Source organism: Rhinopithecus roxellana, chromosome 17, assembly GCF_007565055.1.
Source record: "Rhinopithecus roxellana isolate Shanxi Qingling chromosome 17, ASM756505v1, whole genome shotgun sequence".
In the NCBI taxonomy this organism is placed as follows: Eukaryota; Metazoa; Chordata; class Mammalia; order Primates; family Cercopithecidae; genus Rhinopithecus; species Rhinopithecus roxellana.
Window position 1 is genome coordinate 81,171,650 of NC_044565.1, and position 23,461 is coordinate 81,195,110.

The window sequence follows — 23,461 nt, forward strand, 5'->3', positions numbered from 1 at the left end:
TAGAGCTATACACTCATACAATCTTTAAAACTAGAAGGAAAACCTTGGAGATCAACAAACCTAGCTCCTCATGTTATTGATAAGAAAACTGAAGTCTAAAGAATCTAAGTGATTTTGCCCAAAGTCACGTATCTGATTAGTGGTAGTGTTAGACACAAACTCTCAATTTAATCCACTCTGCTTCCTCTCTGATTCTCTCTATTCACCTGTGGCCCACTCGACCTCCATCAGTGGTGTTATAATGGCACAACCTAATTCCCAAACGCCCTCATACTTTGGGATATGTATGAAGACTTGGCTTAACCAACTCTAAAATAATCAGTAAATTGATTCACTAAATGAAATACATTGGATCAACAGGGTGACTGTTGCAGGTCTAAATGTTGTTTGATGGAAATTTTTAACTTTTTCAAATGGTTATGCTGGTACTATTATAAACATCTCGTATTACTGAGCCACAATAACATCAATTGATAGTCACCGTGTTGGTACTTTTATTACATATAAAACTAAGCACCTAAAAAAAAAAAACATACCTCTTACTGTTCCAATAAATTCTTCCATTCGTTGCAAAAGATATGCATCTCTTTCAAAATCATAGAAGTGGTGCTCTACCCAGTGCCGACATACATTTAATACTCTACAGCATTAACACAGAATTGAATTACATGGGAATCAAACATAAATGTGTATCACAATGCATGGTACAATACAATGAAAACACAGTAACTCTTACCAAATTATTCTTATCAGGGTGCCTAACACTTCCAAAATTCTACATTAAGACTTATACTATAATTTCTGATAACTGCTCTAATTAGTAAATTTATTAATTTTATTGTCACCCTGCTCCTTGTTTGGGAAAGGCATACTTCAACACTAAAGCGGAAGTTTGATAAAGACTTATTTACTTCATTTATTTAATGCTTACCGCAGTTGCACAGGCTGTATATATTCTTTTCTAAATCTTTTCAGTTCTGCACTCAAGGGTTGATCTCCATTCTCTATAGCTATGCGATCAGCTTCTGTTGGCTCAGGCTCTGGAATTTCAAACCTAACATAAAATAGAACAAATTAATGAAAATATTAATTATATCGAGTTATACAAATAGAAAACCACAAATGTTTTCACCTGTCAGCAAAATCAAGAGAATACTGTAAAAAATTACTAAAAATATGCATATCAGTGTAAACAAGTGAGACTTCTATAATATTAAAGGTTAATAAAATTATTTTTAAAATTTTAAAAGAAATTAGTACTTGCCAATATAGATAAAACTAACTACAAACAAAATAAAGAATACATGCAAATTCTAAAAATAAATGTGACTATAAAGTTATGGGACTGATATTCATTTTTGGTCTGTGGAATTACTCTAAATCAGGTGACATAATCACTGTTAAGGGTAATTCCAGAAAAACTGATTGCTCTTTGTTTGGGTACATGAAATATTTTCCTTCCATCACAGTATTTGTTCACTGACAAGCTCCATTTTACTCAACGTCAAGTGTGTTTGAAAACTTACTTAGAACATCTAACTCATCAAAATTTGAATTTCTTGACTCTAAATTATAAATTTTATATAGATCGTTCTGTAAATTTGAAATTTCAAATACTGAGTTTTCACATACAAAAAATACTTATTTTTGTATTGAAATAAAAGCTAACATAAAATAAACGTTCATTTAAGAGATTTTATTTATTGAAAAAGTGCTCGTGAAGTATATTTTAAAGCTCATCTAACATTTCTGAAAAACATAAGATCTTAGCTCAATTTCTTTTTTAACAAAAAATAATGAACTTAAATATTTTTTAAATGGACAGACCTTTCTATTATAAGACTCAGTAGTTCTTGAGGTTTGCAAAAGGATCTGTATGTTGTAAGAAATGTCCGAACAAAATTGGGATCTAAGAAGAAAAAGGAAAAATATCTTTAATTAAACTCTCTGATTCAAAATGATTAAAACTATTATTTACATTTTCAAAATAGATCAAATAGTCAAGTTTAAAAGTTCCAAAATGTTTTGACAAACAGAAGACTTTGGGCTTGGTAATGCACTGCTAGCTTAGTGCCTCCTAAATTAGTGGTGAAAACATTGATATTAAAACTTTACATCAACTTATTTCTTGCCCTCTGCACACTGACAAGATGATCTTAAACTCCTCGGCCATAGGAATGAGCAAGAAAGAAAAGCAAAGGTAAAGCAGGGAACCAGGCTTCCCTCCCACCTGCTACCAGGATCTCAAAGCATCACCAGTTGGTTTATCTCCCTTATAAAGAGAAAGGCCACAGCAATAACCCATTACTTTTCCTTTCATCAAGATTAGTTTATCTAGGATTACTTGTCTTGCTTTCTTTAAATCATGTTAACAGAGCATACAACTGGAAACTGGTATTTATAAAGTAGTAGCTTAAGTTAAATACAGTTTTTAAATTATTTGCTAAAAATCTCACAACTGCTTAAAGATGCTTACAAATACTTATAAGCTATTAAAACTATTAAATGTGATAGACTATGTTGGTTTGGTCCTATTCCAACCTTTAATTGCCTTTATTTCAAGTAGTCACATTGAGAGGTCAATCATAAATATAGGAGTCTCCAATCCCTTCCATGAAAGGACCTACTTTTCATTCACATCTCCATGAAGTAAAACAAGAAGCTGAGTGTGATCACTCCCGCAGGCCTGGCCTACTCCCATCTCTCCTTAACAGTATTCTCCTAAGTTGTGGAGAAAGGCTGCTGTCACCAGCACAAGAGACCTGGGCTGTTGTCTTCTGCATAAAGAGGGGGAAAGACATCTCCCATAATGGGAGGGGGAAATCACTCATGTCTATAACTCAAATTTTATTAAGGCCCACATTTAATTGTAAATCTTTTTTTTTTTTTTTTTTTTTTTTTTTTTTAAGGAGGGGAAAATTCAGTAACTTGAGCCTTTTATTGGGAGCATTCTTTTCCTATTTGTATTAGGGACTGGTAAACTCCAATAGTAAATTCATAGAGGGTAGCAGATGCCTTTATTTCTGTTAGGCTACATAACATGGGTCAAAGTTTTATAAGAAGCACAATGTCTTTTATTAGCATAGGATTTAGCAAAAGCACAATGTATTTGTTTGGAAAATTTCTATTTAGGCTGATTCTCACTAAGAACCATCCTAGGTTTAGCCTTAAAATAAAATGTTTATAATAACTTTTTCCCCAAAAAGCAAATTCATGGATTTATCATAAAACAGAAATATACTTCCAATCTATTGATATATGTGGTCATCGAGATAATAACTGATTTAAGTATCAGACAGCCCTGAATTTAAAATAATACTATTTTAAGTTAAAGCAAGATTTACAGGATAAAAATACATTGGTTTTAAATGTCCCCTTCTTCGTTAGCTTTATGCCTTCTGAGGCTAGAGTGGGTTACTGATAAAAGTAATTTAAATACATATAATCCTTTAATAATTTCCTCTCTGTTGGTATTTTATTGTTTGTCTTCAGTTACAGAGTTCCTCAAAAGTTAAAGACTAATGTCTCATCCAGAAGAAAAGATATTAAAACAGAAGGCTGTACAAGATTTTAATACAGAGATTTTTATCGGTTTCATCACAATCTTCCCTTTCAAGAATCTTCTTCCTGTTCTGCAAATCTATTTGTAAGGTGAGGCTACTCAAAACAGCATGTTTAGGAAGCAAAAGCAGTGGCCACTAGAGAGATGCTGAGTTGACACTGTTGGAGAGAGCCCACACCCGCAGTACAGAGTATTCCAAGCATCCTTGACCTGTGTTCCAAATTTAGGGTACCCTCTCCCTTTTTTAAAGGAAAAGTTTATTTCAGTCTAAAAATCTAAAATCAACAGCCACATCCATATTTTCTCAAATTCCATGAAAATCAGGCTAAAAATTTGAGGGACATCAAGGGGAATTTTAAGTTGAAAAACAGAATAAAAGCAAGTTCTAAGTGACTTAAAGTATGTTTTAAGAAAACTGTGGCTATGTTTAAAGGCAAGCTATTTCTAAACAGACTTTTCATCTTCTTAAGCCAAAACTTCTGGCCATTTCAGCACTTTAGTAATTGATTATAATGCTGGGAAAGCCATGATGTGTCTCATTGCCACAGTCAAATGGGATCATACCAATTCTTGGTCTGTTATGTAACATTCTCAAAGAACTTTGACATAACTTATTTCCTATGATTTCCGTGAGGTAAGCAGGGCAGGAAGAGATGGAACTAGACTTATCTACGGTCATACTGTAGAGTGGCAGAGATGGACCCCGAACCTAGATCATGTGATTCCTGATTTAGTGCTCTTTTCTATCATATTGTTTTAACCTCCCTGGATTAAAGAAACCCTGAAAGTTTCCACAGCTGTGAGATCTAAATATAAAGAATTAAACCATGAGTTATATAACCACTATGAATGATTAATTCAGAATGTACCTGTACTGCTAATCTTGGTTAAAGGCACCAGAAAGTCACTGAAAAATTAGCAGTCTAATTGTGATTCTGTAACTCTTGATCAGCCTTCTTCTAGATTTTAGGAATTAACAGCTGTACCTTCCTGTATACTGTACAGGGGTTCTGCAGCTGGCAGTGAAATACACCCTCCCAGAATCATGACTGTTGTATTAGTTTCTAGAGTTGTTTTTAGCTTGACTGGAATTGAGTAGTTTTGCCAAAAAGACAAAAGCAGCAGAAACTAAAAACAAACCAAGAAAACCTGGCAAAAATTTAAGTACTTTCAAAAAATATATATTTTTTCTTTTTTTATTATACTTTAAGTTCTAGGGTACATGTGCATAACGTGCAGGTTTGTTACATATGTATACTTATGCCATGTTGGTGTGCTGCACCCATCAACTCGTCAGCACCTATCAATTCATCATTTATATCATGTATAACTCCCCAATGCAATCCCTCCCTCCTCCCCCCTCCCCATGATAGGCCCCAGTGTGTGATGTTCCCCTTTCAAAAAATATCTTAAAGGCTGCATATAGTCCCAGGCTTGTATTAATTTATATTCTATTTTTAATCTAAAGCAATGAAAAATTGCTAATGAATGAAAAACATATTAAGAAGACAAAATACTTATATTTGAAATTTTACACAGAAAAGCATAAAAATTCCAGATGTTATTTTTATTTCTATTGCATCAGTTTCTCCATTTCAATGACTGTAACTAACCACTGGAGACCTTTATCTTACTGATGATGTAAAGAGCTAAGATAATATAAACAAACACCCATCAATAAGGACAGGTTATATAATTTTGAAAGAAAACAGAGTACCTAGTTCCATTGATTAAGCAATGGGAAAAGCTAAGGTTTATACTGCCGTTGTTAGTTGTGGAGCAGCTGTTATCTACCCATATTCTAAAACCATGTTGCAGAGAGAGATGAAAGGTAAACACATGAAAATACAAAAGCCAGTCTGGGTTTGGCTTTAAAACATAAGCAGGAACATATAATCATAGAAAAAAATTAAAAACGGCCCATTTTTATATTTTCCTTTCTGTTTATCACTTGCTTGTGGAGATAATTCCACAAAGTTCTTTCTCAAACATGACCTCCTGATGGATTTCAATATGGTCAACAACCAAGACTTTTTCTACAGTTTTTCCCCCTCATCATTAGAGATAACATTACTCTGCTACTTGACTCTCAAATCCCTGTGCTAAGGATTCCACCATGTTCACTAGTTGCTCTGCTTCCCCAAATCAAAATAGCTAACTCTATATAAATACCTGCCACTCTACCATCACCAACCTGGTTTAGGTCCAGGTTATTTCAAACAGAAGCTGGAGTAATTTTTTTCTGCTGACCTTTTAGCTGTCTCTGTTTTCCTCACTATAAAACCATTCTTCGATATTTTACTGCACAATACTTCAAAATTTTAGGAACTCAAGAGTATACCTACATTAGTGTTCAGAATATAGATAGGAAGTGATAATCCAATCCTTTTTCCTTATGTGCCTATTTTGATTGACACTTGACATTTTATTTGACAAAGTCAGTGAACTTTGTATTTATTACATAAAGAAGTTATTTATATAAAAGACCACCCTACCCCCAACCACCATAGTAAAACACTATTATAATCAGGATGTCTGTTCATGTGATAATTCTCCCTTTAATGCAGCCATTTAAAAAGCTACAAGAAACAATAAGCTCCTCAACAAGGATTTATAAACAATCAGTCTTGAATTCCTTAAAAAAGGAAACAGACGCTATGCTGACGCACAAACACTTTTTAAAAAAATCAGAGAGTACAAAAATAGAACAGTGCTGCCCTATAGATAAAAAATTGTTCAAAAGATCTCAGCTTATATAGGACACAAATTCAAAATAAATCTAATTCAGGTTTTTGAGGCTTTTCCATATGAAGGTATAAAATAGCAGTAAATACTTTAAGCAAAAATATCTTCTGGCTTAAGTTTTTTCAATACCATCTTCTGTAAAAGAGAAATTACCATGCAAGGGAAAAATACCTTTTCGCTCACTTCAACATGCAAAGCTTTATTTCCCATAAAATGTCAATTCTTAATTATTATCCTTACTTCAGGGTCATCTCATTTTTCTAAAATAGACTACCAAACTGGACACAGCACAACCTATCATTTCTCTACTCATGTTGTTTTAGGTCTCATTAATTAACTTGTGTTTTGTTGCCTACAACAAGTCTGTAACAGAAGTGAAATTCCTACCTACTCTCAACTTTTTATTTGTGCATATTGCTTTGTGCTTTCTTACTTAGGATAATAGTCTCTTCATACCATTGCCAGATTTAGAATGATCCATCCAATTGGATAATTTTTCCCCTAGTTTTTGGGACAAATCCCAAAGTTCTGATATAGTTAGCCAATTACGATACATCCAGAAACACTGAATCTGAGAGACAAGTTATAAATTAGATTCCACATAAGACCCTGTTGCAATCTTTTAAGCAAGTTAACCACTTTCTAATTCACCTAAATTTAAATTTTTCTTTCCACAAAGCTTTCCCTTGACAGAGCAAACTACATCAATAGACTAATGATTGGGTTTTGTAAAAAAATAAAAATAATAATGATCAGTATCTATACATAAAAAATCTATGCATTCCAATGAAAGTGTATCTATAGTCAGAGCCTACCTATATCCTATTTCAATAAGAAAAAAAAAATTACTGACAATATCTTCATAGTATACACGTTTGCCCAGAAATGAACAAGCCATTTACATTATTGGCAGTTCAAACCAAGGAAGTTATTTATTTATTTTTTATGAGCTCACATCTGTACCAGATCTTTTTACTTAATTATTAACACATATAATTTAAAAATTACAACATATTCTATTCATGAAAACAATCACCTTATATGAGTCAATGTAACATGGTAGAAAGTATACTCTAGAGTCAAGAAACCTAATTTTTGACTTGTTCTGGAATTAACTGGTAATAGAACTTCTGGCAAATCATATAATCTTCAGGGGCCTTGGGATTTGTCTACAAAGTGAAGGCCTGGACATCTCTTTTAGCACAGATCTATAGCTCCATTTTGTACATTACTGTTAAAATATTTGAGGGATAAAGTTGGCTGATACCACAGTGAAGTCTGAATAAAAAAGTAAGGTTAAACCAGTTTCTCTTCTGTTTTTATGACAATGTCTAACCAAGCTATAATCATCTAAAGATGTCTGTAAGTGGTGTCTTATAGTATTCATTAACTTTTCTCATGTATTATGTCCAATGTCTTTTATTATAATTCTATATAATAAAATAAAAATGTGTAAGTTAAATGTTAGCTTTGTTTCAGTGTAAGCGACAACCTGTACTGTATGTTCTCCAATAAACATACCTACTAATCAAATCACAAATCCCTTCTTTCTTTGGGGAGGCTGAAGAAAGATGAGAGAAGAAGAGCAGACCAACAGTTCTTAAAAACAAATGGTAACTTGATCTGTTACCATTGTAGTGAGGCCTTAAAAGTCCATTTCAGTTTTACCAGTTCATAGATGGTCTATTAAAAACCATTCTATGTTGCCAGTAATAACTTCAGTAACAGGCCTTACAGAATAGCCCAAATAAGCTAACAGTTAACACTAATTTGTGCGTACTGTAAACCACAACTCACGAAAGCTGCTTGTAGACTTGTTTCACCAGTAATATATTTATGGAATAAATTAAAATATTCAGTTAAGCTTCAAAAGAAGACAGAAAAGAAAAATGTCAAAAAACTTAGCCACAACACTTCCAAAACCAACGCTGGCCTTTTATTTCTCAAAAAATTATTCGAAGGAATTTTTTAAAAACTTACTTTTTTAAGTAAAATAATCTCATCAACTTAAATTTTCAATACACTTAACTTTGGCAAAGTTCTATAAATCTTGAAATTTAAGTGTTTTATATTTATTATAAGTAAAAGCACTCAAAATATTACTGTATACCAAAGCTAAAGATTGATATAGAAAAGAGGTATCAGACAGAAATAACTAACAAACCACTATTACAAAAGTACCATGTCCACCGACTTTAGCTAACATTGTACACATTAAGGGAAGAAGACTTTGAAGACTACAAAACAAGTATCAGCTTGTTCCAGTTAACTTTGCTTTAAAGTGTCCTCATTTAAAAAATAAATAAAAAGCACAGTTCCCCAGAAAATAGTTGTCATTCTTCAGCTGCTTATTAATAATCATAAATTAACTTTGTGGAACATAGCAATTTAGAGAAAACTTTTATCACTCAATAAAGTCTTAGAGAAACAATTAAAAATTTTGTAACTTGAAAATGTTTTCCTGCCCAAATATCACTGACTTGTGACAGTAAACTAGTAGTAAGTCTTCTTACAATGCTCTACAGGGGGAAAAAAAAATTAAAACTCTTTCTTACAAACACAGATAAAAATCTAAAGATTAATTTTACTCCAAATGGGTCTAGGAACCCCAAACAAAGGTACTTAGGATGAAATGATAAAAACTTTAGAATGCTTATGTTATAAAAATTCTGTAAGTCCTCTAACGGGACTTAAAAACCAGGAAAATGTGGCAAGAAGGGCAATTTGAACTTTTATACCCTTAAAAATCCCTTAAGCAGAAAAGAAGTATTTTGTAATCACAGATTTTGGGTAACTGAAGAAAACATTTTTACAGTTGTAGTCTAGATCATAAAGAACACAGAGAAGGTTGGTGAAGTGCAACTAAATTGGCAGGTCATACCACTGAAAAATTGTACCTCTCAAAAAACAACTTTGTATGGGAAAAAAATGACAATAACCTATTTGTTTTTCATGTAAAATCTAGGCAGCCTGTTTACATTTCCTATGATTTTTTAAATTTTTGGGTCAGTAAAATAAATACAATGACTATAGACATTTCTAGGTGAAAAATTGTAATAAAACTGGAATCCCTGGCTTTCAGAATTGCAACATTTAATATTAAATAATCAGGTTGAGGAGTGGAAACTGAGAGAAAGCAATGCTGTGTATATTTGTACTACCAGTACAATTTTGTTATATTAAAATTTTTATTTACTTTATAATCTCAGTAATGGAAAGAGAAGAAAGAAAAAAAGATAAAGGAGTAAAAAACTTTTTAGATTCCAATAATGGTGATTTATTACTAACTTTAGTCTTGTTTCTTCTCTTTCTAACTGGATAAATTTAGCCAAGTTACCTCATTTTCTCATCTATAACTGACGGTAAGGTTAAAAAAAAAGTATGTAAGTATAGTAGAAAAAGTAAAACATTCCAGAGAAATACAAAGTGGGGGTATTTTTAGTCAAAGAAAAGAGGTCTTTGGTTGTTAGTTTCTTTTCTATTTTAGGAACAATAACCCACGCAGGAAAGAAAATCAGTTTGAAGCAGGAAAACAAAAGTGACAGGCAACTTCGTATTTCTTACCTGCGTACATATGGTACGTAAGCCTCTCTATAAGTTTAATAACAGTTCCTGCTTTGATAATTGGAATTCCAGCCTTGGGCTGCATGTTCTCTTCAAATATAATATTCTCTTCAGAGTCAGGCTCCGCAAATCTATAAACATCAGCACTAGGCAGCCTCATCTGCTCCTCTTTCTCTTCTTGTAGCATTGTTACATCAAGCATCCTTTCCAGTGTACTCCGGTACTGTAAAGATATCAGTGCTGCCATCCAATTGTTTTTCTCTTCAGCTGACTTGGCAGAAAATATAACACTATTTTCATCTTTTAAAATTATTTCAAAAGCATGCTTGTATTCATTGGTGTCATCTTTATCATTGATTTGTACCTTTCGCATAAAAAACTTTTCTTTAAGACGATATTCTGCATTGCTAGCACCAGGAAGTCTTGGCTGCCCATGATTTGATTTACAGCAAATCATTAAGCCATCAAAGAGAAATATGTGTCTCTCATGTTTGGCTCCTACACGTGTAAGAGTTCCTTCCATTATAAATTCATTGCAACACTGTCCAATGTCTTTTCCCTCCCAACCATCAATATTCTTCTGAATCTCATTCATTTTCTTGATTGCTAGTTGTTTCCCCTTCATTTGTTGACTATAAAACCGACATGCAGATTCACTAGAATAAAGAAAAAGGCATTATAAATACACAGATGACAGAAAACCTAGAGTTCATGTAAATAAGGGAAAGTGTAAAAGTTAGATTTTTACAAGTCTCACTGAGAAGGTATTCACTAATTCCCCAAATAGATTAGTATTACACAATTATACAATTTTGAAAATTAAAGCAACCTAGAAAATTTTTCAGTGTTCTAAAAAGTACAATGATGGTTGACAAAATTCTATTCTATAAATGTAACTACAAAATGATTATTTCTATCTTGGCTACTAAATATTTAGAATGACAAAACGTAGCCCAAGACAGTAAAAAAAAGTAATTTGAAAGATTAAAATAAATTATTTAGAAGGGTTTAAATGGACAAGACCCAAAGCTAAAAACATGTAGCACATACTACAATTAGGAAAGTGGAAGCAATGTTATCTGAATTAATGCCTCAAGTTATATAATCCCTAAAATTAAGGACACTAATAATTTTACTCTGACAGAACAACGATGCCAACATAAATCTACCCAATACATTTTACTCTGTCTCTCCTTTAGCTTACCAGTTGACTCTCAGGAGGTCCTGTCTGGGAGTATGCAAGGAAAATGCACAAATATGAAAGGTTTTTCAAACAATAACAATTCTCTTGGCTTTGATGTCACTTCCTCTGAAAGACCAGGCTTGTCACTACAACTATTTTCTTCATTGTTTACTTGAGGAGGGAACTGGGATCCCTGAATTTACACCACAATATTCAGGGTAAAAAGAAGGATATTTTAAAAAGTAAAAATATTCACCTCAGTCTTCGTTTTGCAAGACTTTTAGAACATATTTTTTCCATACCACTCTGAACATTAAGCAAAGCTGTTATTGCTTGTTTTAAACATTCCTTGTCTTCTTGATCTTCACTTTTTTCTTCTAACTGCTGTAAAGCCAAAATGACAAATCTGAACCAGTAGTACACTTTCAGATAGAATAATAATAAGCTCATTTATGGATAAAAATAACATTTATTCAACTGTCACCACAATAAAAATTTTAAATGTGTCATTAAATATTCTTTTTAAAAGTGTTTTTCTTGTGTGTTACTATTAATACACAACCAAGTTTTCTACATTAAAAGACCAAGATTAGCAGTTTTAAGATGGGTTACATCTTGCGACAGGCAGTAATATGTAGTTTCTCAAGGTGCATACCACTGAAAAGAAATGGGGAGCATAATAGATCTATTGAATGATCACAGGAGTTAGCATAGCACTAAGCATGTAGAGGAGGTTTTTTTTTTTAAGTGTGGAATTTTGTCTTAGGTTTCTGATACCTATATTACTGTTATATAATATTGAGATGATAAAGAAGATAAATATACAGAGAAGGATGCAATATAATAGAAGGAATCTCAATTACAAAACTTAGGATCAAATTTTGACTCTACTGCTGTGTGACCTTGGGGCAAGTCACTTGATCTCTGAGCCTTACTTTTCCCATTTGCCAAATAAGGCTTATAAAAAGCCTACCCTGCCTACTTTTAGGGGTTGTTATTAAAAACCAAAGCACTTTGTAAATGGTAACACACAATGTAAGTGTAAATGGTTTTCTTTGTAATTACACTACAGAATTAACATTAGTATAATAAAGAACTTTGTCCATATCCACATTAGGATTTTGAGTAAAGCTGCAATATACATACTTATGAAACTCAAGCGTATTTTCTATTACTGGCAAATAACTATGTCAAAGTCTGTACTTAACAAGAACTTAGTCATCAATAACTAATTATCAATACAGTAAGGTGGCTACGATTCAAGCAAGCAATTAACAGATGTATGAGTGACAATAATTCAGTAACTGAAATCTTCTAAACCTGTTCCTGGTTACCAAAAGAAAAGTTAAGAAATCACATATTGGCTGGCTGCAATGGCCTATGCCTATAGTCCCAGCACTTGGGAGGCCCAGGTGGGAGGATAGCTTGAGCCTAGGAGTTTGAGATACCATCTATTAAAATAAAATAAAATAACATTTTATCAATAGAGTTTTCATCCAACAATTTAGGAATACCTACTCTCTACCATAAACGAAAAGACTTGATATATACAATTATAAAATACGCAAAATGATTTATAAAGAAGTTTATTTTTCTTTTAGATGGAGTCTCTGTACCCCAGGCTAGAGTGCAGTGGTGCAATCTCAGCTAACTGCAACCTCTGCCTTCCAGCTTCAAGCAATTCTCCTACCTCAGCCTCCCAAGTAGCTGCGATTACAGGTGTCTGTCACCCTGCCTGACTAATTTTTTTTTTTTTTTTTTACTTTTAGTACAGATGGGTTTTCACCATGTTAGCCAGGCTAGTCTCAAACTCCTGACCTCAAGTGATCTGCCTGCCTTGGCCTCCCAAAGTGCTGGGATTACAGGCGTGAGCCACCACGCCTAGCTAGAAGTTTACTTTTCAATTAGCTTCATTATTCATTAGTACATTAGTACTTTAAGGATTTTATGTTTTTCACAGGTATTCCTTAAAGGTCAACAATACATTCCTTTCTGCTTCAATTGATAAAAATCAGTTACATGCATGGGCACACACATACCACATGCACTGATGACCTGTGAAAAGTAAACAGATTTCTTACTTATATTCTAAACCATTTCTATTAAAATTTACTTAAAATACTTGAATGTTCAAATATTCTAGAAGTTCATGTAAATACCATATTGATGGTATTTACATGAATATAAATGTTCAAATAAATACCATATTGTAATGTTTAATACTTAGCTTTTATTATCCAGATTTCTTACATTCATTATTAAAAACTCACCATACTTTCTACTAGAGGCATAACCTACATTTTTAGGAAAATTTTCAGTTTTAACTGTGTTAAGTAAAAGAAAAATTTAGGCTGGGCACGGTGGTTCATGCCTGTAATCCCAGCACTTTGGGAGGCTGAGGTGGGGGGATCACGAGGTCAGGAGTTTGAGACCAGCCTGGCCAATATGGTGAAACCCCGTCTCTACTAAAAATACAAAAATTAGCTGGGCATGGTGGTGCGCACCTGTAGTCCCAGCTACTCGGGAGGCTGAGGCAGAAGAATTGCTTGAACTCAGGGGGCAGAGGTTGCAGTGAGCCAAGTTCGTGCCACTGCACTCCAGCCTGGACAACAGAGTGAGACTCCGTCTCAAAAAAAAAAAAAAAAGAAAGAAAAATTTATTCATAACAATTCTCAACATAAAAAGGGTAATGAAAGATATTTTCCAAGACTTTAAAAGTGTACATATTAATAAAAAACTCAAAATATCTTTTATTCATAGTATGGTTCTTTGATATGGCCAGCTAAAGAAAGCCAATGGCCAGATGTTCATTAAGAAAGATACTAGGTTATTACTTAACAGATATTACTGGTAGGCTGAAGGCTGGAATCCAGGTAATCTCTCAAAGTACCTTCCATCCCTATCATTTGAAACTATTTGCCTCTCACATGGCAGAATTCTGGGAGACAAATAAAATGTTACCATGAACATTATTAAGTTTAGTCTTTAAAGCAACAAATAATCTAACATTGAAAGCTACATACCAGGGGTATCCAGTATTTTGGCTTCCCTGGGCCAAACTGGAAGAAGAATTATCTTGGGCCACACATAAAATATACTAACACTAACCAGAGCTGATGAGCTTTTAAAAATTTGCAAAAAACAATCTCATAATGTTTTAAGAAAGTTGACGAATTTGTGTTGGGCTGGGGGTTAGACAAGCTTGCTGTATACCTTAAGAAAAGGCAAATTTAATGAAAGCACCACTGAACAATGAATTAGTTCATTGAGTTGATTTAGAATTTAATCACTCAAAAGTAAAGCCCAGAGAAATTCAAGTCAGTAAGATACAAGGCAATTTTTCAGTCTTAAAGAACTAACAGGTAGCAGAATATTGAGCATTTGATATTTTGTCCTGGATAAATTTTTTATATTTTTAATTCAGGAAAACATACCTAATGGTAGACAAAATATATAATTCTCATACACATAAAGATATTTATAAAAGAAAAAAATTCATTTGGACATCCTTTTGATTTTCTATTCTAAAAATGTTTCAAGTTTTGGAGTCATTTATCTACTATTTAACTGTAGCATTTTACATACAGAATATTCTGGTATCTCAAAAATGTTAATATTTTTTCAACCCATAAAACTTTCCTGATGAAATACTTTCAAAATGTCCTTTTTACCTTTATAGCATTAGGCAAGCTTCTAAAATAAATTTCAGTGTAATAAATGACCTTTCTTGTAAGCATTTTTTGCTTCTTTTACTCAACATAGCTAATTTAAACTGGGCACTAGTGCAAAATAATTCAAGCTAACTACATCAAAAGGGTGGCTTATTGTGGCTACAGAAACAAAGCAGTGGCAAGTAGTATGTAAATGAGACTCAACAAAGCAGCATCCTGTTACCAGTGATATTCAGTACCATGCTTTTCATGAGTGCCTATTTAATAATAATGTGCAATAGTAACAATTACATTTGTACAAAGGCAGTTTATTTCAATAGTTTAAAAAATTACTAAGTCCTGAGATTATATTACCATATGAGATTGTACTTAAACTCATCTAGGGATTCATATATATACGTGTGTGTGTGTATGTATGTATATATGTGTATATATATGTACATCTATGTATATGTGTATATATACGTGTGTGTGTATATATACACGTGTGTGTGTGTGTATATATTTTTTGTTTTGAGATGGAGTCTTATTCTGTCTCCCAGGCTGGAGTACAGTGGCACGATCTTAGCTCACTGCAACCTCCGCACCTCCCGGGTTCAAGTGATTCTCCTACCTCAGCCTCCAGAGTAGCTGGGATTACAGGTGCATGTCACCACACCCAGAAAATTTTTGTATTTTTAGTAGAGACGGGGTTTTGCCATGTTGGCCAGGCTGGTCTTGAACTCCTGACCTCAGGTGATCTACCAGTCTTGGCCTCCCAAAGTGCTGGGATTACAGGCATCAGCCATTATGCCCAGCCAGGAATCATATTCTAAAGCAGAATGAAAACTCATATGCTCCATTGAGATGATAAAATTTAACTTTTCACAAGAAAGAACCATTTTACCAGTGACTAATTTTTTTGGTCCCTTAGAAATAAGTAAAGAGGCAATAGTCAATATGGTGTGTTCCATGTGCAAAATAAACCCTGGAAGAAAAATGGGATTAAATGTAAGGAGCTGTCAAAAGAAAATACTAAAATGAATACAAAGAATATAGCAGTATTCAGGAGACTAAAACTCAAGATTGTTTGATATATAAAAAATAAATTGTTGTACCGAGTGCATTTTATATGCTCAATTCATTCACAATCATATAATGGCTTCCCTTTGATTAAAAAAAAGAATGCTTGAATTCATTTTTATTTCTTGGAATTAATTTTCTCCAACACGGCATTATATACAATGAAGGAACTACTATTTACTTGAAGGCACTAACAGGCTGGTCCAGGACCCACAATTCTTGACTTTCAGTCCCGTGACTTTTCACTATAATAGGTACCCAAATAATTGAAATGGCTTTGAAAAACCTCAATATTCACTAAATAAAACCTATTCCATAAAACAGGTAAATTGCAATGCATAAGAATGACAAAGTATACGGCCAAGAAATATACATTATAATTGTCTAACATTTGAGATATAAAAATAAAGATCTCCATTTATTTTAAATATTATATACATAGAAAGAGCTCATCACAACATAAGAGAACACAACAAGCAAAGATTAGGTTCACGTTTTGATTTTGGAATTTTATTTGTATACTATTTGATGAGACATGACAGTGGATTACAACATGGAAAATGCAAAGAGTAACACCTGATTTACTAGCCCTCTTAGCAAATATTATCCAAATTATTCCAGAACTAATTAACTGCTGAGTAATTCAAGTCTTTTGCTCCTGTTTGCCATGACATCATTTTAAACATTCCACTAAAGGCTGAGGGAAAGAAAGGTCATGACATTCAAATAAATTATTATTTTATGATACCAACACACCTAAAAGGTATGGGTGGAGAAGATGAAATTCTTAAAATGAGATTTCAATTCCAAACATTAAACAGGCAATCAACCCTAAAAAATGTTAGGATATGTCATTTGTGAAAATATGCCGTTTAAAACCATCTCTCTGTTCTAATCAGAGAAAACATCACTAACTACAAATGCACCTCACAGTAGTCAAGTTTATTTAAAATTAAAAATTGGCCAGATATAGTGGCTCACGCCTATAATCCCAGCATTTTGGGAGGCTGAGGTGGGCAGATCACTTGAGCCCAGGAGTTCAAGACTAGCCTGGACAAAATACCCAGATTCTGTCTCTACCAGAAAATAAAATTAGCCAGGCATGGTGGTGCACAACTGGAGTCCCAGCTACTCAGGAGGCTGAGGTAGGTGGATTAATTGAGCCTGGGAGATTGAGGATGCAGTGAGCAGTGATTGTACCACTGCACTCCAGCCTGGGTGACAGAGTGAGACCCTGTCTCAAAAACAAAACAAAACAAAACAAAAAACCCCAAACACCAAAACCAAAAAATTAAATAAAAAACTGCAGTAATGCAATAGCTAACTGTTTACAATGGCTCTTGTGGTACACTATCCTATGTTTAACTTTAGACATTCAACATCTGTGGTCAGCTCCAATACCATGTAGCTTTGAGCCCATGGGTTTCTGGATAAGAATTTCTGAATTTAGAGAGCTGGTTCAAGGGAATGTACCCTAGAGAGAACCTCCATTGGTTCTCTGCCAGACTCGGTGATTTACGCCTATCCCTTTGAGATTATAATCCTATAATCCCTTTGGGGATTACTTTGGGAGGCCTAGGTGGGAGAAGCCCTTGAGCCCAGAAGTTTGAGACCAGCCTGGGCAACATAGCTAGACCTCATCTCTACAAACAATAATTTTAAAAAATTAGCCAGGTGTGGTGGCATGTGCCTGTGGTCCCAGCTACTTGTGAGGCTGAAGAATCACTTGAGCCCAGGTGGTCGAGGTTACAGTGAGCTGTGACAGCACCACTGCAATCCAGCCTGGGTGACAGAACAAGACTCTATCTCAATAAATAAATAAATAAAAATAAAAAATCTAAGATCAGGATGAAATAATTGGCCTAATGCAAAAAAAAGAAAACAGGAAAAAAAAAAAAAAAAAGGTGAAAGAGGGAAAAAAAAAGGCTGGGTGCAGTGGCTCATGCCACTAACCCCAGCACTTTGGGAGGCCAATGTGGGAAGATCCCTTGAGCCCAGGAGTTTGAGATCAGCCTGGGCAACAAAATGAGACCCTGTCTCTACAAAAAAATAATTAAAAAAATTAGTTGGGCATAGTGGTGCATGCCTGTAGTCCCAGTTACTTGGGAGGCTGGGGTGAGAAGACTGTTTGATCCCAGGAGATCCAGGCTGCAGCAAGCTATGATCACACCACCGCACTCCAGCCTGGGTAGCAGAGCAAGACCTATCTCTAAAAAAGAGGGATGGAGGTGTTAGGGGGTAGCCACTGTATAAAGCCGATGTAGCCAGTATGTATGCTGGAGAAACAGAACAACAAAAATTTTATTTTTATAGTGTACCAAAAACTTACTGTTAAGGGTTGAATTGTGTCTCCATGAAAGATATGTTCAAGTCCTAACCCCTGGTACCTATGAATGTGATCTTCTTTGGAAATAGGATCTTTGCAGATGTAATCAAGTTGAGATGAGATCATCTTGGATTAGGGTGAGCCCTAAATCCACTGACTTGGTGTCTTTGTAAGAGAAAGGAATGGGCGATTTGGATGCAGACACATAGAGAAGAACGTGAAGCTGTCAAGAACTTGAAGTGCAGATGGAGGAAAAGACAGGAGTGATGGCATCTATAAGCCAAGGACCACCAAGAATTGCTGGGAGAAGCTAGGCAGAGGCAGCAGGGATTCTTCCTTAGAGCCTTTAGAGGAAGTGTGGCCCTGCCCACACCCTGATTTCAGATTCTCCGCCTCCAGAACTGTGAAAGAATAAATTTCTGTTGTTTACAAGCTTCTGAGTTTGTGGTACTTTGCTGTAGCAGCCTTAGGAAACCAAATACACTCATGTACACATAACAACATAAGATTTCAACCTGAATTTTAAAATAGAGGGAAACTTACTTTCCCTTAGGTTAAAAGGACCCAGAATACAAGAAAAAGTAGAGGTAATTTTCTAGGGAATTCAAAGTCATCCTGGATGTTTTTTTTTTAAGGTTTGTTTGGGTGCATCTTGGGGAGATAAAATCCTATGTCTAAGGAACAAAGAAAAAGTTAATACTTTTGTGGAACCAAACATGTACTGATTTGCTAACCTTTAAAATATTGGTCAGGCCAGGTGTGGGGGCTCACGCCTATAATCACAGCACTTTGGGAGGCCAAGGTGGGTGGATCACTTGAGGTCAGGAGTTTGTGACCAGCCTGGCCAACAGGGCAAAACCCCGTGTCTACTAAAAATACAAAAATTAGCCAGGTGTGGCGGCAGGCATCTGTAATTCCAGCTACTTGGGAGGCAGGAGAATCACTTTAGTCCACGAGGCAGAGATTGCAGTGAGCCAAGATCGTGCCACTGCACGCCAGCCTGGGTGACAGAGTGAGACTCTGTCTCAAAATATAGTAAAAATAAAATAAAATATTGGTCAATATATTTACTTAGCCCCAAGAAATCTAAATTTAATAAAGTAAATTAAACTTCACATACAAAAATCACATTATTGAAGCAATATTTCAAAAGGGCACAAAGGAAGTTTTTTTACTTCATAAAAAAATTAACTTTAACTTTTCAAGTTAAAGAGTCTGAAGACTTGGCTGCTAACTTTACTGAAGGAAAGAGTATTTTTTCAGTTTTAGTAGCATTAAAGTCTTATACTATTTTTAATTTATTTTTTAATCAACAAGTAAAAATCATGTTTATGGTGTGTAATAGGATCTTTTGATACATGTATATAACTGGAATGGCTACATCAAGCTACTTAACATGTGCATTAACACACATACTTCTTTTGTGGTGAGAACACTTAACATCTACTTTCTTAGCAGTTTTCAAATATGCAATATATTGTTATTAACTGTAGTTACCATCATGTACAATAGATCCCTTGAATTTACACCTCCTAACTAAAATTTTGTGTCATTTGACCAGTATCTCCCTACTCCCCTACTCTCCAGCCTCTGGTAACCACCATTTTATTGTTTCTTTGTGTTATACTATTAACAGCTTATACTTATTATACTTATTATACTATTAACAGTCTTATACTATTAACAGCTAAACTTATCTTTTGATTTTGTAAAGTTTAAGGCATTCTACCTAAGTTTCCAAAATAAATGTAATTATATAAAATTTACAGTTAAATTTTCTTTAAAATGTAAGACATAGGAATTTAAAGGAAAATGTATATGTATTTTTTGCCATTCATTTTTTAACAAGCATTTACTGAATGCCTAAATGCCAGACACTGTGATAGGTATGAGAATTCAAAGATAATAGCGCTCCATTCCTCACAGAGCAAACAGTTGAATGATAAGGCAGACAATAAAAATGGGACAAGTTCTCTAAAGAGATGTATGTAAAGAAAGGAAGGAACTCACTCTGGGCATGGTGACTCACACCTGAAATCCCAGCACTTTTGGGAGGCTGAGGTGGGCGGATCACCTGAGGTCAAGAGTTCGAGACCAGCCTGGCCTACATGGTGAAACTCTGTCTCTACTAAAAATATAAAATTAGTTGGGTGTGGTGGTGCACACCTGTAATTAATCCCAGCTACTCGGGAAGCTGAGGCAGGAGAATTGCTTGAAGCTGGGAGGCAGAGGTTGCAGTGAGCTGAGCTCACGTCACTGCACTCCAGCCTGGAGAGGGTAAAAGAGGAATTCCAGATAAATGGGAAAAAAGGACAAGCGAAGAGGCAGTAATATGAACCAGGATAGACACGGAACCCTCAACAGATTTGGCATATCCACGGTTGCTAGGAAACTCTTTTTTTTTCTTTTCTTTTTTTTTTTTGAGATGGAGTTTTGCTCTTTTTACCCAGGCTGGAGTGCAGTGGTGTGATCTTGGCTCACTGCAACCTTCACCTCCCGAGTTCAAGTGATTCTCCTGCCTCAGCCTCTTGAGTATCTGGGATTACAGGCACACAGAAAAAAAAAAAAAATGAGAGTCTTGTGGACTTATTAGGCAAAATTTCCTGCCCAATATACTGCTAACTTTGCAATATAACTTAGGCAGTAATATGAATCAGAGATACACATGCTTAAATTAGTAGAAATTTTTAATTGCTAAATGATGCACTTACTAAACTTCTATTAATGTAAGTTATAATTTTAGAAATTTTAATAGGCTACACTTGGAAGAGTAAAAATTTCTTTTATATTATTAAGATGATTGGGTTTTATAGCCTTCTGAACTTTCATCAAAGCTTCTTGGGTTCATTTGGAGGGGGAGTTGTTTTGTTTTGTTTTTTTGAGACAGGGGCTTGCTCTGGTTCTCAGACTGGAGTACAGAGGCATGATCATGGCTCACTGCAGCTTCGACCTCCTGAGCTCAAGTGTTCCTCCTGCCCAGCCTTTTGAGTAGCTGGGACCACAGGTGTGCACCACCATTCCTGGCTAATTTTCTTATTTTTATTTTTGTAGAGACAGGGTCGTGCCATGTTGCCCAGGCTGGTCTCCAACTCCTGGGCTCAAGCAATCCTTCCGCCTTGGCCTCCCAAAGTGCTGGGACTACAGGTGTGAGCCACTGCACCTGGCCTTCTTGTTTTTATTTATAAATTGATAATGGCCTTAAGATTTTATATGGCCTTTGAATCTTTCTGAATTTCATTACAGGCTCAGGTAAAAAAAAAATTCCATTACAAAGAAAAATTCTATATAACAAAACAGTGTGTAAATGTCCCATTATAAGTATAGTTAGTAATAATGAATTCTTTGTAAAGATTTTACATACTAAATGCTTCCTGTCTTGATTATCCTCTTAAGATACTCATCCTGTATTTCCAAAGACCTTAAACGGTATCTATTGCTAAGAGCTTTTGTCATTTCTGCCTGGTGATTAAAAATACCTTTTAACTCCCTGAGTCTTTTCTCAATGTAAACATTCCTAATTGAGAAATCAAACTGAATTCCAAATGCAGTGCAGAGACCTGAGAAAATGTAGGGATGACAGTTCCTCCAGTTTACTGTAATAAATTCACAGACCTTCTGTTCACTCATTGATTCATTACAGAGAGCCCATTTTATCATCTGCAAACTATAAATATGATTTCCAGTAATATATTCTCCGTAAAAGAATCATGATACTAAACAAAAGTGTTCTTTGATGAAACAAATACTCATTTGAAAGCTAAAGAAATAATAATGCTATTAATGCATGCCTTCTTTTGTCTTTACAAGGCTAGTCCATTAAAGGTAGAGAGAATATCACTTTGAGCTACACTACTGAATTATAGTTTATACAGACTCTTTTCTTTAATTTCAGTATATAATAGGAAAAGAAAAAAGAGACAACCCCTTTCCTTTCAGTCAGTGCTTAATATTTTGAACTGTAATCAAATGGGCAATTTTTACTGAGATTATAGAAATGTATTGTTTCTAAAGCAATGATAAACAGTTTTATACAGACAGTTGCAAACTTGAGCTATCAAAGTCAGGTAAACTAACCTTCCCCATTACTTTGGCCTTATCCTCACACTGGCTCTCTTATCCTCACACTGAGTCCCTGAGTCTGCTGAGGTCCCCAAATGGAAACTGTGATGCATAAATCCAAGGTGGTTTTCAAAGAATCAGCCATGTAAACAAAAAGTAAAGGTACAAGATAAAAATATCTGACAATTGCTTTAACATTCACTATAAAAACCAGTAAAAGAAAAAAAGGAAAAAAAAAAAGAAATTAAAAATAAAATTCACTACTAAACCAACAGAATTTGCTACTCTTTTGCAGACTGATTTCCATTTGCTTCTTAACTGAAAAAAGAAAATGGAAACACACTAATGTGCAGGGTACTCACATAATAATTTACAAATAAAGTAGCAAAAAGAAATTCATCACACCTCAATAAGTTATAAATAACAATAAGGAGTTTTCTTACCTTCAAAAGTTCAAAGTAATGGAGACAGTGGTAAACAGGGGCCAGAAGCAGCCTGGGTAAAACATATTGAACAGCTTCTTTGAAACCTTCGCCTATTGACTAGAAAAAAAAAGTGATTTAATTTTTTTTTAAGTTTACTTTTCAGACATTGTACATCTTGATTTAAAAATTACTATACCTGCAAATAAAGTGCTGCCCCAGGCTTTGATAACTGACTAAGGAAACGATCATGAAAACCAGGTCGCAAAATATCTCGAGCATACGATTCATACGGATCAAATGCCAGTTCCTTAGAAAATAAAGAAGGTAAAACATAAATAATCTACCATTACAAACACAGAAAGATTTAATTATGGGGCATGACTATGCGAGCACAATTATGTATTTCTTTGAAAGTCTCTAAACAAAAATTATATGACTGCTAATTATAATTTTAATAGAAGAGATCCCAATATTCTCGAGAGTAAATCAGTTCTTTCTGATGAATAATAGAATCCTTTTATGTTATAACAGCTCTCATTAAAGGTTTCCAGTAGAGTATTATCAACAAACATGGCCGTAAGAGTGGGCAGACTTTTGGTTCTAGAAAACAAAGCTTAACTTGAACAACAAAGAATATAGACATGTACAACTAGGTAAGGTATAAACATTTAGAATACTGAAACCAGACATGTTTTTATAGTTCTCAGTGGTAGACATGTACTTTCATATTCTATAAACCAGAAGTAACATCTAAAATTCATTGTTCTAATTTCACAAATTAAACAAAATCCGAACTGCCCAAAATGTTGCCATCATTAATATCACCAATCAATAAACTAAATTCTAATGGCTCAGTTAAAAAGA

General features: G+C 34.4%; 1 protein-coding gene across 4 annotated transcripts in view; it reads right to left on the reverse strand.

The window, feature by feature from the left end:
* SOS1 (SOS Ras/Rac guanine nucleotide exchange factor 1) overlaps window positions 1-23,461 on the reverse strand; it is a 144,629-nt gene that overhangs the window by 31,961 nt on the left and 89,207 nt on the right. For all 4 annotated transcript variants that reach the window (XM_010364141.2, XM_010364142.2, XM_030920974.1 and 1 more), the window contains exons 7-13: window positions 22,794-22,904; window positions 22,616-22,714; window positions 11,311-11,438; window positions 9,872-10,527; window positions 1,828-1,909; window positions 932-1,054; window positions 537-640 (exon numbers count right to left, since the gene is read on the reverse strand). In XM_010364141.2, the coding sequence (XP_010362443.1) occupies window positions 537-640; window positions 932-1,054; window positions 1,828-1,909; window positions 9,872-10,527; window positions 11,311-11,438; window positions 22,616-22,714; window positions 22,794-22,904 (1,303 nt within the window). The remainder of the gene's footprint in view (window positions 1-536; window positions 641-931; window positions 1,055-1,827; window positions 1,910-9,871; window positions 10,528-11,310; window positions 11,439-22,615; window positions 22,715-22,793; window positions 22,905-23,461) is intronic.